At 52.9% G+C, this 16,170-nt stretch overlaps 2 protein-coding genes across 6 annotated transcripts in view; both read left to right on the top strand.

Annotated features, from left to right (window-relative positions):
- Timp2 (TIMP metallopeptidase inhibitor 2) overlaps nucleotides 1-16,170 on the top strand; it is a 48,934-nt gene that overhangs the window by 12,250 nt on the left and 20,514 nt on the right. The window lies entirely within an intron of this gene.
- Nucleotides 558-10,314, top strand: Cep295nl (CEP295 N-terminal like). 5 transcript variants are annotated; one of them, XM_076935382.1, is made up of 3 exons: nucleotides 558-819; nucleotides 1,409-1,541; nucleotides 8,617-10,314. In XM_076935382.1, the coding sequence occupies exon 3, from the start codon at nucleotides 8,619-8,621 to the stop codon at nucleotides 10,257-10,259; it is 1,641 nt and encodes a 546-aa protein (XP_076791497.1). In that variant the 5' UTR covers nucleotides 558-819; nucleotides 1,409-1,541; nucleotides 8,617-8,618; the 3' UTR covers nucleotides 10,260-10,314. The 5 variants fall into 5 exon arrangements, with proteins under 5 accessions (XP_076791497.1, XP_076791499.1, XP_076791500.1 ...); XM_076935384.1 differs by having other exon boundaries at nucleotides 566-649; XM_076935385.1 differs by having other exon boundaries at nucleotides 580-819; nucleotides 1,445-1,541.

Below are 16,170 nucleotides of genomic sequence, written 5' to 3' on the forward strand. Positions count from 1 at the left end.
CTGAGTCTTTACAAAGCCACCTTCTTCAAACTAAGCTCTCAGTGGTCTTATTTTCAGAGGATGCTCCAGCACTACGAACAAAGTCAAGGATCTCGTTTTGAGGTCTAAGTAGGTTTATGAGTGAAAGAGGAGCCAGAGCTCGGATTCTTCCTTCCCCTCAATCAGATTCTCAGAGCTGTTGGAAGTAGCCTATACCCTCGGCCCGAGTCCAGCCAGCTGCTGTCTCTACAGGAGAAGGCATGAGAAGTGCCTGTCCTTGAGACAATTAAGTATGTCCTCTCAATGTTCCGACAGCTGGGGCGGGAGAGCACTGCGTGAGGAGGTCATGATGCTGCCAGGCTGAGGGGAGGGAGGACTGTCCTCCAGCCCGTAGCTGTGAACTATATCCCTGGCCTCCGCTCATCAACACCTCTTCAAACAGGCAACCTTCAAAAAGCTCACGATCCCAGCCACTTGAGACAAATCTCTGATTGCTTTTCTCACCTAGAAGCTTGTCCTCTGGCTGGCCTGTCTCTGACCTCACCCCTGAGGTGATGTCACAGCACCACAGCTCTGCTGTTCCTATGGCAACAGCCTCCCATGGTTAACCAGTCAGGGCAGACACAGGGCTGCTGGCAGAGGTGGGGAGTGGTGATTCCACCTAACCTGGGTCAGTGACCCCTGAAACCCCACGTGGACCACCTTAGGACAAGATTGCGGTGTCTGCCCCTTCTCCTCTGGGAGGGGGGGTTCTTTTTGTGCCCAGCTGTTGAGGGAGAGCGTGTGACCAGGCCACGTGACCCGATGCAGATTTAAAAGTCGTCTTACCAGCAAGAATAGGTGCTGACAGTGGGGGCTGGGGGTGGGAAGACGAGGTGCTCTGAGGAGTGGGAGGTGTCACGACAGTAAGAAAGGCAGCTGGGTGCCCCTGAGCTGGCTAGGGACTTGAAAAGCAGGTGGTGAACACCACCCCTATATTTAGTAAGGCACCAGCTGGATCAGCCGCAAGTCCCCTCTTGGTTGGTGGATGCCTGGACCCTGAGGTCAGAGGTCATTTCTTCAGGAATCTGAGCTTGTTCCTCACCCCCCTCAACTGGCTGCCCTGATGTCTTAGCCTGGCGGAGCCCACCCTGTCCTGATAAGAGCATGGGGAGACGATCAAATGTCAGTGTGTAGCCTCCACCCCCAGGATCTGGGTTAAAAAATGGCTTGGCCAGGTCGTATGCTTTCTCACCCCTTCTCCAGGAGAGATTCTCCAGACCGCAGCCCAGCACCTTTAGGAACTATTCCTCTCTGGAACTTAGCTGAGGGAGGAGGGGCCAGAAACGGGATGTGAGGCAGCGTACTGTGTGTCATAACAGTATAGAGAAATGGGGTTAAAAACATTTCTGATGTTTATTTCACCTGGGCTTGGCTTGGATGCCTCCAGTGATGGGCGTCTCACTGCCTACCCAATGATTTCAAGACAGCTCCATAGAAGGTGCTTCCCTTCACCTGGCCAACCCTTGCGTCCCTGTAATGTGTCCTCACTGGCCTGGCTCAGTCATCTGGAGGCACACACAGTAAGTACCACCCTCTCCCCACATAACTGGCCAAGCATCTGGGTGGCCCTCACAAAGACGGCAAAGGCTGATGTCACCCGCTTCACAGATGAGGGGCAGAGGTAGCATTGCTCGCCACCTTTCTCTGGGCACACAGTGTGCTACCTGCACGCCTCCCGGGTCCCCCATGCACGCCTCCCGGGTCCCCCAGCCCTGCAGAGGTCTCTGGCTTTTGTTATTATCCTTCTGAGATTCTTGCTGGCATCCCTCCTCCTTCCCTGACCTCTTCTCTTCTTTCTCAGAACCATCTGGGAAGAGAATCTCTGCATGTCGGGTTCTCCTTTTCTCTTCTGACACGTAGTCAGGCTGTAGCTACTTACTCTCCTGTACATTTCTCATTATCTAGCATGCTCCTAGCCATTTCAACGCTCAAATTGTGCTCCCCCCGACCCACCCCTGAAAGGCTTTCTTTGTGCAGCCCCGGCTGTCCTGGAACTCACTCTGTACACCAGGCTGGTCTCGAACTCAGAACTCTCACTGCCTCTGCCTCCCGAGTGCTGGGACTAAAGGTGTGCGCCACCAGGTCTGGCTCCCATGCTTTCGATTTGTTTGTTGGGTTTTGTGACACCAGAGGCCCACATCAGATGTCTTCCTTGTTTGCTTTCTACCGTATTTATTGAGACAGGATCTCTCACGGAACCTGGGACTCATCAACTTGGATACGCTGCCAGTGGGCACCAGAGGTCCCTGTCTCTGCCTCCTCTGCTGAGCCCGGGTATTTTCCATGGGAGATCTTCACTTGGGTGTTCTTGCTCACACAGTGAGAGCTTTGCTGACTGATCCACCTCCTCAGCCCCTCATTGTGCCTCGAAAATGATTATCTTGTGACCTTGTCACAGACACTTCTCATCCCTTTGACATCACAGACCCCAGTCTTCCCATCAGCTTCCCAGACCTTAATGTTGTCTTTACCTTCAATGTTGGCTTAGCTCCCCTTCAAGCCAGGGGCTGTTCTTGGTGACAGAGGCCATCTCGTCTGCTGCTGACACATCCTGGCTGTAAAGACAGGGTGCAGCAGCCGGAATGCCCCTCTTTCTGTCTGAGCCCAGGATGTCTGGGCTGTCCAGCAGAGGGTTAGACCCTTCTCTGACTGCAGATAGAAATCACCCTGGTGCTTTGGGTGGCCGTGGGGCTCCCTGCCACAAACAGTGCTTGGGTCTCCCAAGCCCTCACGCTCTGACTGATGGAATCGGTGAGATTTGGGTGCATTCCTGTTGCATTTTGTCCTATCAGATTTGACCAGGGGATACAAGCTGTTGAAAACAATCTTGATCTGGGCCTGATGGCACAAGGCCTGTAATCCTAGCACTGAAGAGACTGGGGGAGGCGGATCACAGTCATAGGCTAGCCTATAGTGAGACCCAATATCAACAAAAACCATACAAGAGAGGTGCAAGCTGGAAACTTGCAGCTGATTTTCTGTCTGTCTTGTGGGTCACCAGTGCCCTGTGGGTGCTGTGTTTTAGGATGAGCAAGCTTGGAATCAAAAGCTTTGGGTACCTAACACTGACCAGGCCCACTGACTCCTGTACTCCTGTTCACTTTTCTGTCAGATTCAATTGCTGGGTGTTTGTTCTTGTGGTACCATACCACAGCAGTTAGAGGGACAGGTTGCTATCAGAGAAGGGAGACAGTTCTAGCCAGTAGGAGGGATGCAGGTGGCTACACAAAGTTGATTTACTAATCCCACATTAGATTTGGGGTCACCTACTTTAAGAAAACCCTGCCCCGAGTATCTTAAGGGCCCTTGAGGCTTCCCTATGTTGATGTTGTCCCAAAGAGCTAAAGAAGACCCAGAGTAGCATTGTGTGATGGGTGAACTGTGTATGCTATGTGCCAGCCTCTCTCAGGAGACACAGCAGTGTCAGGCCGCATGCATGAGACTGCAAGGCTGAGCTGGGTAGAAATGCTCCCTCTAGCTGGTGTCACTCATTGATAAGTATCTCTGTACGTTTCAAAAACAAATGCTGGCGTCCGAGTCCTGAGTATGCAGGCTTCTATTGTGGAGTGCCCCGGGGAGGGGAGTTGGGGGAGCCTGCAGATAGATGGATGATGGAGGAGGTACATTCACCTCATGAAGAATCCACACGGGCAGTTAAGATGCTGGGCAGCAGTGGGCACTGGCACGGAGCTGGCGGCACAGCGTGACCTGACCCTGCTGCTGCCCCACGAGCTGGGGTGGGACCTCACTAGGGCGGAGCCCTGGAACTGGCTAGAGGTTCAAGGGTGTGGTGCTGTTGCCTGTGGGTGGTATTTGGAGATTTGTTCATAAGGACAAGAGGGGGCCACTGTAGGTTGTCTCGGTGTACTGTAGTGGGGGGAGGGTGCAGGCATAGAGGTGGGTGAGTGGGAGACAAGAGGGCTTGTAAGAAACCCTCGGGGATCAGCTGCTGCCGCGGGAGGGAGAGCTAACTGCAGGTGGACTCAGAAGCACTGATGTGTCCTGGATAAATACCCAGGAAGCACACAAGCTCACCTCAGGCTTCAGGAGTAACCAGAGGTCAGACACAGCCTGATCAAAGCCTATGTGCAATCTTGAAGTAGCTCCCAGCTCTGACTCCCTCTCTGCAGGTTAGGAGCCTGGATCAGCATCTGCCTGCTGAGATTTGAGACCTTGGTGCGTGCTGGGTAGGGACTGGATGGCTTTAGGCAGACTACTAAACCTCTCCGAGTCTCTGGCTTCCCCATGGTGCATCTGCAGAGAGATTGGGGGATGTGTGTGAAGCCTGGGAGCCATAGAAAGCCACCCTGCTCTATGACCAGCCTGACTTTGTGGATACAGATGCTGAGTCCACCCAGCTAGCTCTGCGTGGCCCTGTCTTCACAAGTATCCCCTGACTTGGATAAGCATTTATAAAAGAGCACGTGCTCCCAAGTCCCCATGGCCTCCCTAGAGGTAGTGATGCTTGATATTGTTCTGTTGTGTCTGGGGAAGGTGGTAGCATCTGCTGTATTTGTTATTTGGTGAATGATCAGGTCACATCAATAGTCAACTACAATGGTGGGTTTATCCCTGTGGCCACTGTGTACCTACCTGGTGGTAGGAGGGTGTGGCACATGGTTACAACAAAACCAGCAAGTAGAGGGCCTGATTGCCGCTATTTAGCTGTGTGGCTGTCCTTGTGGATGTGCAGAAAGCAGACCCTGGGCATCTACATGGTGTGGGTACTAGGATGACTCTCCTGCACTAGAGAAACAGAACTTACACAGGTCAGCTTTGGGACCCCATGTGCTTTTGGGCCCCAGCCTGGCTGGTGTGAACCCATTCTCTGGCTCCTCATGTGGCTTCTGACTATATTACTTTGGTTCCTGATTTCTCTGGGACAAGGCACTGGACGTTTCCTCTACCCAAATGCTCAAAGGCATCGGGATCAGCTTTGAGGTGGGGGGGACCTCAGGGTCTTATATGCAGCCTGGTGCTGACCCCCTTTGGCGCAGGTGTGTGTGTTACTAGTGACTGTGGATGGCATTTGGGACTTGCTGATGAGGACACCAGGTGAGTAGCAAACCAGGCTCGGCAAGGATCCTCCCTGAGTCCCAAGTGGAACCCTGTCCTCTGGTCACAAGAAAGGCAGGGGAAGGGAACAGGAAAGAGAGAAAAGGCAATTGTCATGGAGACATGAATTCCTGAACTACAGAATTAGCTATCATTCTCCCAACTTTATCCCAAAGATTTCTCCATGAGGGTAAGGGTCACTGACTGAGATGAGGCCACTTCTGGGTGGCAGAGACATGGCAGGTCTCAGTGATTGTCACCTGATGGAAAGGATGTGAGCCACTGGCTCCAGGCTCAGAAATAGACTTTGCACCTTAGGTGGGACTGGTGCCATCGGAGACAAAGTCATAGCAACACAGACCCTCCCCACCCGTGGCAACGCCGATGTGGCTATTCCCTGTGTGGGTAGAGCTCAGGGTTTCAGTGTGAGACATACGTTCACACCCAGCTGCTCTGGGATCTGAATCACTGGGTCTCTCTGAGCTTCCATTTCTCCTGGCTACAGACTTAGATGTGGTAATTCCAGGCCACTCAGTCTACGGCCTACTGTTAGAGAAACTGCCAGACTGTTGACGAAGTGCCTTGCCCCATTTTAAACGCCCACCACAGGATGCAGGTTCCAGTTTCCCTAGTTCCTCCTGATTGTAGAGGGAGTGAGACAGTCACACTGCAGCTTCAGTCTGCCTTTCTCTGGTGACTGTGGCTCTTCCTGTGCTACCTCTTAGTCATGCATCTGTCTTCTTGGTGAAGTCTCTGTATCTTTGTATCTTCTCCTTTAAAAAAAGAAACAATTTATTTTTAATTAGGTGTGGTAGGAGTGGGTGGGGTTGATAGTAGGGGTGAGGTGGGGTGGTGGGGATGGGATTGGGGGTGAGAAGGGGGAGTGAGGTTCAGGGGATGGGTGTCGGGGCACGATGGTGGTATGTGCACATGAGTGTGGTGCCTAGGGATGCCAGAGGTGTCATCTCCCTTGGAACTAGAGTTACAGACTTTTGTGAGCCACCCCCACATGCGTGCTGGGAATTGAACCCAGGTCTAAGCCATCTTGCCAGTTCTATTTGTGTCTTTTAGAAACCATCTATTACATTATTTTTTGTGTGCACTTGAAGAGGTGCCTGCGTGTGCCCCAGCACACGTTGTAAAGGCAAAAGGGCAACTTCCAGCTGTTGACTCTCCTTCACAGGATCCTGGGGCTTGAACTCAGAATAACAAGCTTGTGTAGCAAGGTCTTTTACCTGCTGAGCCATCCTGCTGGCCTCCAGTTTTATCTTTTAGCCAGGTGTACTGTTAGGTTGTCTTCTCATGGAGCAGTTCAAATATTATGGACTGGAGCCTCTTCCTGGATCTGTGGTCTGAAAACCTTGGCGTTTGCAGAAGGTGCACAGGCTCAGCTTCTGATGCCAGTCACCTGTCAATTTCCACTTTAACTGCTTGGTTTTTCCTGTTACATCTAAGAAATCTTTGCCTAAGCCAGGGCCATGAATGTGTATGTGTATGTATGTTTATATTCATGTGTATATGTGTGTGTGTATACTTGTTTTCTTGTGTTTATAATTTTAGACCTGACATTAGGTCTATATAAGTTTCACTGTGAGTTGATTTTTGTGTACGATGTGAGGTAGGGTCTGGGTTCCTCTTCTTTGAGTGTAGGTACCCTCCTGTCTCAAAACCATTTGTTTAAACAAATACAAGAAAAAAGATGATTCTTTTCTACACTTCAAAAGAAAATCTGAATCCCTGAGTTGAGGGCCTAATCTTCTAGTTTTTTCTTTTGGCTGCCATGGTAGTCGGCAGGCTGGTGGGTGTAATATCAGCTGTTGTTTTTAAGAACGTGCTTCTAATTGCCTGGTCTGGAGCAAGGAACTATCACATGGACATACATGTCCATGTCAGTGTAGTGTGACTGGCCCTGTGGTCTACCTAGTCAGAGAGGGTCCCATGACCTTTTCTAGGATGTGATCTGGCTCCAGTGTCCCCTTGCTGCCTGCTTCAGCTTCCCCATCTGTGAACCTCAGGTGGTAATAGGGCTTTATGTCCCAGAGCTGCTAGACAAAAGTGATCTGTGCTGTGTGTGGCAGTGCATGCTTATAGGCTCAGCTGCTGTGTGTAACGGTGCATGCCTATAAACTCAGCTCTTTGGGGGTTTAGATGGGAAGATTACAAGTTCTGAGCCAACCTGGGTTACATAGGGAGATGGCCATCTCTAAAAGGAAAACCTGCATGATGGCTGCCTAGTGGGGAGAGGAGCCTGAACTGTAACATTATTGATAATGGACATCCAGAGCTGCTTTCTGATGGCTATGATTGACATTGGCATAAGCAGGTCAACCTGCTCCTGTAGGGACTGAAAGAAAGGGCAGTTAGGAGGCTCTTCCTGTGACCAATGTGATCATGTGACACTGTCCCCTTGAGAAGCACAGCTTCTCTAGGAAGGTCTGGCAAGGCATGGGCCCTTCTGGTGCCACAAGGACACACAGAAGTGCCTCGATGACCTCATAGTGCCAAGCCGAGCACCGAGACATAATGTGCATGTCTCCTCCTCTGTCTGGTTTGTAATAGATCCATGGAGCAAGCATGTGCTCTCCCACACACATGCCTGCATATGCACCCCTGTTCTCGTAGACATGCACACAGATACGTGTGTGTCTGCATCTCTCTTTCTTTTTCTGGATTTTACTCGATCCAAGCAGCAAGCATCTGTGTACACACATACTCCTTCATGCACACCCCTGCTCTTGTGCAGACAGGTGTGTAACAGGTGTATGAGCACATGTCCATACACACAGCCCCCACCCCACCCCGCCACCCCATACATCTGCACCCTGCCAGCAGCTCTCTGGCTCTGGTTTCATCTCTTTAACTGTGAGCAGCTCTCACCACTGGCCAGGCTACATGGCTACATTGTTGCTCTTCCCACCGTTCCTTCCCCAGGTTTGTTCTCAGCTGTTCCTTTCTGCCACCTCCCCCCACACCTGAGTCCTAATCTTGCCTTCCAGGGTGGAGGGTTCTCAGTCTCTACCCTGCTATCGTCCTTTGTCCTGGGGCCACCATGTGCATTTCAGGATGTTTAGTGACATCCCTGGATTGTCCCCAGCTGCAGATGGGTAGCATCTCTTTCGTTCAGTTGTGATGACAAAAATCATCTCCAGACATTATCAGATGCCCTCTGCAGCCATACTCTGTGAAACATGCATACCCTCCACACAACCCCCCCCACAGACCCCCATATGCAGACCTACAATATCCAAGGTGTTCAGGACAGAAACCAAGAGTCAGGCAGTGGGTGCCAGTGGGCAAAGGCTGGGGAGTGATCTGGTGATGATGTTTTTGAGTGTATCCTGTACTGAGAGCCCCATGTACACTTGTCTCCAGGGCTTTGCACTTTCCTCCAGCTGTCTGGAGTGGCCTATGCCCTCCTGGCCTTGTAGGTTTGCTGTGACCCTCTTGTCATTTCTGCGGGTGCCCCAGGCACCCGCACCTGCAACCTCTGCCTCTGGCCACAGCCGCCTTTGCTTACAAGTGTGTCTGCAAAACTCACAGAAATGCAGAGAGACACGGAGCGAGCAGCCCAGCTGAGCCCCTCTTCCGAAGATGAAGCCTTAGTTTTGAGGCAGAAGTCTTCACTGATGCAAGGCCGAGAGGAGGACGGTGTCACTCTGAAGCAGTGGAAAGCAAGGCAGCTGCAGCGCCTGGCTGAGGAGTTGAAGGCTGAGTGGCAGGAGGCCCGGCTGCAGCAGGTCAAACAAGCAGAACGCCTCTACTTAGCCCAGCTGTTGGACAAGGCAGCCGAACGGGCCGTGGGGAACGACCCCAGCGTGGATGAACAGAACCAGAGAGGAACAGCAAAACACACGAGGGCTAGAGAGAGAAACCGAGCGGCCTTCAGAGAGGAGAAGGGCCGCAGGGAGGAGCACCCCAGACAGCACCCCAAGTCCCGGAAAAAGGCACCATGCTCAGAGAGACGTAGTTCTGCCAAAGCCCGGGGCCCAGCCTCCGGTGAAAAGGGTAAAGGGAGACGGGTGTCTTCAAGTAAGAGCCATGGTGGCTACCAGGGCCCTCGGGTGACCAGAAGGGTAGACGTGGTGAAGCTTAACCCATTCTTTGATAGTACACATGAGTGCATGGAGGAAGTCCAGAAGGAATTCCTCCGGGAGGGGAGGCGGCCCTTGGCAAAGGGGGCTCGACCTGTTCTCAACCTCAGGGACCAGAGTCTGCAGGGCAAAACAACAGCCCCAGAGCAGCCATCGCCCCTCAGCCTAACCTTCAAACAAGGGGCTGCAGCCCAGGGACCCCCAAACAAGTACAGCAACAAGAATCAGTGGCACAAAGAGATCGAATCTACCTTCGAAGAGTTGTTTAACACCAACAGGAAGCTGAAGAGACATCTGAATTTGCACCTCGAGCAGAGGCTCAAGGCAGACCAGAATCCAGAAGAGCAGCAGGGCTACTCAGAGAATCGGAGTGAGAACTTTAGCACCCTGAGAGAGGAGAGTACGGAAGAGCTAGAAACCGCCGAGGAGTCTGGGAGCCCAACGGAGGTGGAGACCCCTGAGATATGGTCCAAAGCCAATCTGAAACAGATGCTGAGTGACAATGAGTACCCCAGGTACCAACAGATGGCAAAGTACCCATTAAAGAGTGAAAGCCTAGTGCCTGTCAAGGCAGGAACATCTAGAGAACAGGATGACTTGTTCTCACTAAGCCCAGAGTCAGGACAGGAGTCACCCAAGTCACCTGTGGTGGAGGATGAAAGTCTCAAGCCTTACCTGCAGAAACAGGCAGACTCTGTAGCAAGCTGGATGGCTTTGAGACAAAAGCAGAAGGCAGAGTTGGAGCAGAGAAGGCAGAAGACACTTTTGGAGCTGACGGAACACCCCAACATGAGCTTGGAGATCCATTACAAGGCCGAGCTGGAGGAAGAACGCAGGGAGCGCAGACGGATGCGCTTGGCTCTCCTCAAATCTTATTCCACTGGGATCCAGGCCCCAGCCCCGGCCCCGGTCTCAGTCCCGGCCCCAGCCCCTGACGGAAGCATTACCCTGGACAACGGCCTTCTGGATGAGGACAAACAGAACCAGATGATTCGTGACCTTCAGCAGCAGATCCTAGAGCAAAACAGGTTACACCAGGAGTTTTTGGAAAAAGCCAGGAAACGCTTGCAAGAGTTTCAAAAATCATTTTAAAAGCAGACCCTCCCACGATAAATACATCCCTGATGGCTGCTTTGCCTGCACCATGGCTGTGTCTCTTAAGTCTCTTTGTTTCCTATCCCAGCAAATGCCTTCCTGCAGAAGCAGGATCTTCATGGGGTCCAGAGAATGAGTCTAGCTGGTGTTCTACAGACAGTCTGCTTTTATGGGCTGTGGGGACTCATGGAAACCCCAGGTAAAATAGATTCTTCAGATGGTTTAGCCAAACAATGGGCTTTCTGGGGCATTCTGGGTTAGATGGGCACAGTTGCAAAAGATACATCATCGGTTGCTTGGCCTCTGGCTGAGACAATGTCAGAGACATTAGCTAAAATCTCTCTCCTTTAGGAGATGGAGGAAAAAGACAAAAACAACAGTGTTTAACAATATATGCACTCTTAGAACCTTATGGGTAGGGGGACCAGCAAGCCCAGCCCAGCTGGGTGACCCCTCTGGGGCCAGTGCTGATTGTGGGGTGGTGGTGGTGGTGTCAGAGGGGAGACCTGGATGTTTAGGTTCCTGCTCCTTAGCTTTTCAGACTCTGAACCAGCACCTACCTGGCTGTGGGGAGCCCAGAGGGTGACTGCCCTCCTTTTGCCAGCCAGCATCTGGCCACTACTCAGTTCGACTTTTGCAGCCTCAGAGAAGCTGTGGAAGGGCTGGGCTGCAGCCTAGAGGAGTCTGAGGCCCTAGGTTCAGTCCCCAACACTTCAATGGCAGTTGAGGTTAGCAGTGGGGTGGGCGGGGCCACAAGTGGGCGGGGCCAAATACAGTGGGACCAGACTGACTTAGGAGGTGGCTGCTGGCTATGGCTCCTCTTTAGTTCCTGAGCCTTCTCTGGTTCTTCCCCTCCCCCTCCCATCTTCTTCTCACTGACTTCTAGATAGCTTGATCATGGCGCATTAGCGATACCAGTCTATAAATGGCCATATTTATATCTTATACGTGTTTTGTAGACCATCTAATATTTGACTGTAAGTGTGCCAGCCAAGTCCACGAGCTAGGGGAGGTTCTCTGACATGTATCGATTTTATCTTAACCCTCCTTACCCCCCCACTTCTTCGGACATGCACCTGCCCTTCAGCGCATACACATGGACTGAACATGGTGGGTCGTGGGTGGTTTTCCTTGGGGTTGAAGTTTCTCTTCCCTGCCGTGGTCTCCACGTCGCTCTTGACTCCCAGCCATGAATGTAGAACCTTCACACATTCACTTCGGCATGCTATCTCCCTCCGTGGGGCTTTTGGAGCCCGCCTCCCAGGATCCCAGCTGTGTTTGTGCCTCTTTCTGAGAAGAGCGCTATGTAGCCAGCGCCTTTGGATCAGGAGGCCTGGTGCCGAGAAGTGCTTTCATAGTCTAACCCCAGCTTTGGCACGGGCTCTTGTTTAAAAACGCTTTTGGAAGCTGCCAACGAAAGCGTGCAGCTGGGGCGTAGGTGGGAGGGCTCCGTTTACCGCCCCTCGGTTTCCCGCTTGCACCATTTCTGCTGAAAGAGCTTCCTCTGCTTCCCTGATAGTTTTCCTTTACACTGAGTGCCAAACCCTGTCCCCGACCCTATCCCCAAACCTGTCCCAGCAGGTAAGCAGTGAGTAGCCTGTGAGGGCCGTACATCTTGTACATAGCAGAAGACAAGCAATGGATAGCCCTTGTGACCAGTGTTGCCCAGGGGTTAGGCCTGCAGCATTCTGTGACATCCTGGGCCTGGTGTGTGTGCAATTCTGAGCAGCCTGAGCTCTTCCTACCAGGACGCTCCTCGTCTGGCTGGACCCTCATAGCATCTCACAGGGGGTCGAAATTTGCTTTTGTTTCTCAGTCATCAGATCTCATTCCTGCCTGACAGGGTACACTGCGGCACCACCTCCATCCAGGGGAGTCGAGTGGGTGTTGCGGCGTCCCTCCCTTGGCCTAAAGCTGCGGTCACAACTGGACCTCACGTTGCGTAACTGAGCCTCCCGACTTGGTTGGAAGCCGCAGTCCACTGAGCAGACCCATCTTCCCGGAGCACATTGTTTTTGTTTCCATTTGCAAAGATGATATTTGCGGCCCGGGTTCTGAGTAAGGAACCGCTCCTCCTCGGATACACTGAGCTAAAAGTAGGTGTAGGGATGGGCACTGAGACGTGATGAAGGATGAGTCACCTCTGCCTGGACAGTAACACCTACACTGTCCCTTGGCAGTGAGCATGAGGAGAAACCCTGCCCTCTCCCACCCACCTTATAAGGGGGATGGCCTTGGCTCAGGCCAGTGATGTCGGCTGTAAATCCAACCCCTAGGATCTCGTCCCGCTAAAACGATGACTTCCAGTGGTTCCCTAAGGAGATGGCATGGCTGCCTTCCCGTCTCATCCCCAGAGGGTCAGAAGTTGCTGTGGACACCATTTCACTCTTTTAGTTACACTGAGACATCTGAGTGACATCACAAAGTCCTCAGATGTAACCTGGAGCCTCTGCAGGAGCCCCCACTCTCCTCACCCATCAGCCTCGTGTACCATAGAGACAAGGGTAAAGGCTCTGCCACTCAGGGGGCAGGCAAGGGGCCAACGCTCTGACCCCCCAGTCTTGACAGTCTGTCTCCTCCCTCATGCCTAACTTCAGCCATCTCTGTCACCAGCATCTGAATTCTTGATGATACCGGTATTCGGGAGGAGGACACTTTTGGCTCCTGCTTGACACCACTCAAATCCTGTGGCATTGGTTCCCATAGGTGGTGATGCTGACCAGGGTTGGGGCAGTCCGTATGCACACTCCAGGCCTAGCCTCCAGTTGACTGAAACAGGGTCGTAAGGGCTAGTGTGCAGCTTCTGGGTTTGTACAGAGCTCTGTCTGGTTGCAGGAAAGCCCAGGCATGGAGGCTCCCTTTATCCTCTGCCTCCGGAAGTACTCGGGTCCTTGCCCTGCACTTCCTCAGAGCACTGTGTCTGCCTGAGCTACTCCCTGTGTCTGAGCTACTCCCTGTGCCTGAGCTACTCCCTGTGCCTGAGCTACTCCCTGGCTTTGCATGTCTGTACCACAAGGGGTAGGGGCAGAACCTTTATTCCGGGTACATGCTGCATTTATCAGAATCCTTTCCATCAAGCTCCTTCCTCGTGTCTCCGCCCCATGCATTTCCTCCAAAGTACATGTACTCAGAAAAGTCTCCGGGGCTGACCAAGTGTTGCCCAAGAGGTTTGCAGGACAACAGCAATGTCACTGTCCACAGGTTGGGGCGTGCCCGGAATGTCCACCAGGTGAGAGATGCAGGTTCCTGCCCTGCTCAACTGCCACACTGGCTGCACCAGTCAGTCATGACTGGGATGATCCATTGAGGTGATGAAGGGCTCTCTCCCACCTGTCTTATACAAGGCTAAAGGGGGATGGACTAGCCTTGGCTCAGACCAGTGATGTAGGCTGTAAATCTAACCCCTAGGATCAGTCACCTCTCCCCACCTAACCACCCGCATGGCTAGCACATACGCACATGCTAACAGCAGCACCCAGGACTCCATACCAGTGAGAGGATAGGTTTAGGAAGGGGTATGAGTTTGGGAGTGGAGCAGGGACCCCCTCTAGCCTGTATTGTCCCCCCAACAAGTAAATAATGGCAAGATGTCAGTTCAGACTCCAAGACTGGACAGCATCCAGCCTCCAACCAATCTTTAGAGAATCCAGACTGGGAAAGTTGCTGGCCCTGGACTGTCTGGCTGGACACTTGAGGGCTCTCCTGAATGTCCTTCCATATTGATGAGGGGCTGGGGAATGGGAAGCTACATTCTGCTGTGTCCTTTTAGACATGGCATATGGGCTCTGCTCACAGCCCTGTGTCTTAGTGCCCCATTTATAGGCCCAGGATTGTCAGTGCTGGACACTAAAGCAGAGGTCCAAAGGGCTGGTCATCCTAAGTCTGCTCCTGGGAAGGAGTGAATGAAGAAAGATGACTGCCATCCGTCTGTCCATCTGTCCATCTGCAGCCACCGAGTGAAGATCCCGATCTGCCTCTGCTGTCATGTCTCAGCCCCTTTTCCTCAGTGCTGTGGAAAAACAGACGGCTTACAGGGGTCTGCAAAGTACCCTCAGAGATCTCGCCAGGCTTTCTCTGCCCTGCTCTGTACTGCCCGGCTTGCCCGGCTTCAGGATTTACAGGGCTGAGCTTGGCTCCCGTGAGGCCCTTGGCTTCTTGGCGTAGAAATTGCCGAGCAGCAGCCTCCTCCACAAAGCCACACTGTTTGCAGCAAACCCTCCCAGGAGCGGGATGAATTTTTTTCAAGTGATTCAGCGGCACGTGAATGGGAAGGGCAGCACTTAAGGCCTTGGCATAAGATCCTGCTGGCCCGCAGCTCGAAAGGAAGGGTTGCAGGGCGTGGGCTTGGTTCCACCAGGCCTAGAAGGATAGGGCCAGGGTCCTGGGCGGCACAAGGCAGCTGGAGCCATGAATGCTTGTAGCTTGCTTCTGCTCGCTCATATAGATGTGCCATCACTCTCCCTGAGAAGAGCCAGAGGAATGGGCAGGAAGTGGAGATGGGAAAGCTGGTCTCCATGGAGACGGGCATCTAGCGGACAACCACCCTCCTGTGCGTGCGAGCATGCTAGAATCTGAGCGGTGGGCAGGGAGCCTGCTGCTAGGCAGGCCTGGCGCGTTCCCAGGCACCAGTTCATGGGTGGTGTGGCCCAGAGCTGAGTGTCCTGCAGTCCCTTGGTCAGAGCCTTGGAACCCCATCCCCCTCCTCCCTCACCCTCAGCCACACCCATTGGCTCGCCTTGGCCTGAGTAGTTGTAGATGAACAGGTCTTGACCTCATCCTGAGTAGGTTCAGCCCTACCCCAAGGCTGAAGCCCTGTTTGGTTTCACACTCCCTAAAAAGCCCCGTTGCCGCCTATGAGGGGACAGATGATCAGATTTGGGAGTTTCTGTGGGAGGGGCTGGCTGGTCTCAGCTGCTGATGCAGGGAGGCAGTGTGGAATCCTGCTCACCAGCACAGGACTGTTTTTAATTACTGAATGACAGTCCCCCTTTTCCTTTTTAGGGAAATGAGAGAAAAAGGATTTGAGGAAGGTCTTTTCTTTTTTTCTTCCACCAACCAGAGTGGCTGGGTGTGGAGCAGATGAGGCAGGGTAGAGTTCAGTGGACTATCTGAGCCATCTGCGGAGGTCACCATGAGGTCACGGCAGTCACCATGGCCACCAAGGGCGGTCACCATGAGGCCGGAGACAGCAGGTAGAGCTGGAATCCTTGTACCTGAGGACTTCTGAGCACCAAACCTGCCTTTCATCCTTTGGGACACCTGGCTGCTCACCTGTACCTCCACATGCTGAGGTGCAGCCTCGAGACCTGGGAGTCAGAGCAGGTCTTAGGGTCCCAGGACAGAGCCCCTCTATTGGCCGCTATTCCCCATCCCCAGTGGTTTCTCCAGCCAGTGAAGTCAGTCCATTTCTAAGGAACAGGGAGGTCCATCCAAGTGGTCTTTTCCATGCCCTCCACGGCCCCACTCAGGTCCCATAGCAGTTCAAGGACAGCGTGCTAACATTGTAACCATCTGATGGCAGCTGTCATAGGACAGAGCCAGGGCTGTGTGGCTGGTCTTACGTCCCCAGCTGAGGGTATGGAATTGGGGCACTGCCCAGTTCTTCTCCAGTCTGACTTTCAGGGTTCAAGACCAATTAACCCAGATTCAATAGTCAGGCAGCCTGGCCGACCAGCTACGGGTATTGTGATGCCCTTTCTGATCCCAAGGGGCAGTCTCAGAGTCTAGTTATGGGTGGAGTCGGCACTTTGCTAGCTGAATGGAAAATGTAAAGGACAAGACTATGGCACAGTTTTCTGGGGAGCTTAATAAAGAGACCTTATAGCCACCCCCTACCCACCCACCTACCCACCCACCCAAGAACAGACTGGAGAAAGCCACCAGGGCCTCACAGGCTTTTGTTTACTCT

This window comes from Arvicanthis niloticus, chromosome 6, assembly GCF_011762505.2.
Source record: "Arvicanthis niloticus isolate mArvNil1 chromosome 6, mArvNil1.pat.X, whole genome shotgun sequence".
NCBI lineage: Eukaryota > Metazoa > Chordata > Mammalia > Rodentia > Muridae > Arvicanthis > Arvicanthis niloticus.

What these genes read in the sequence shown, in the direction of transcription:
- Cep295nl (XM_034504473.2), top strand. Translation starts at nt 2,604, where the DNA reads ATGCCCCTCTTTCTGTCTGAGCCCAGGATGTCTGGGCTGTCCAGCAGA. An exon ending in CGCTCTGACTGATGGAATCG is followed by an intron (nt 2,773 to 8,616) that starts GTGAGATTTGGG and finishes CAAAACTCACAG; the next exon opens with AAATGCAGAGAGACACGGAG.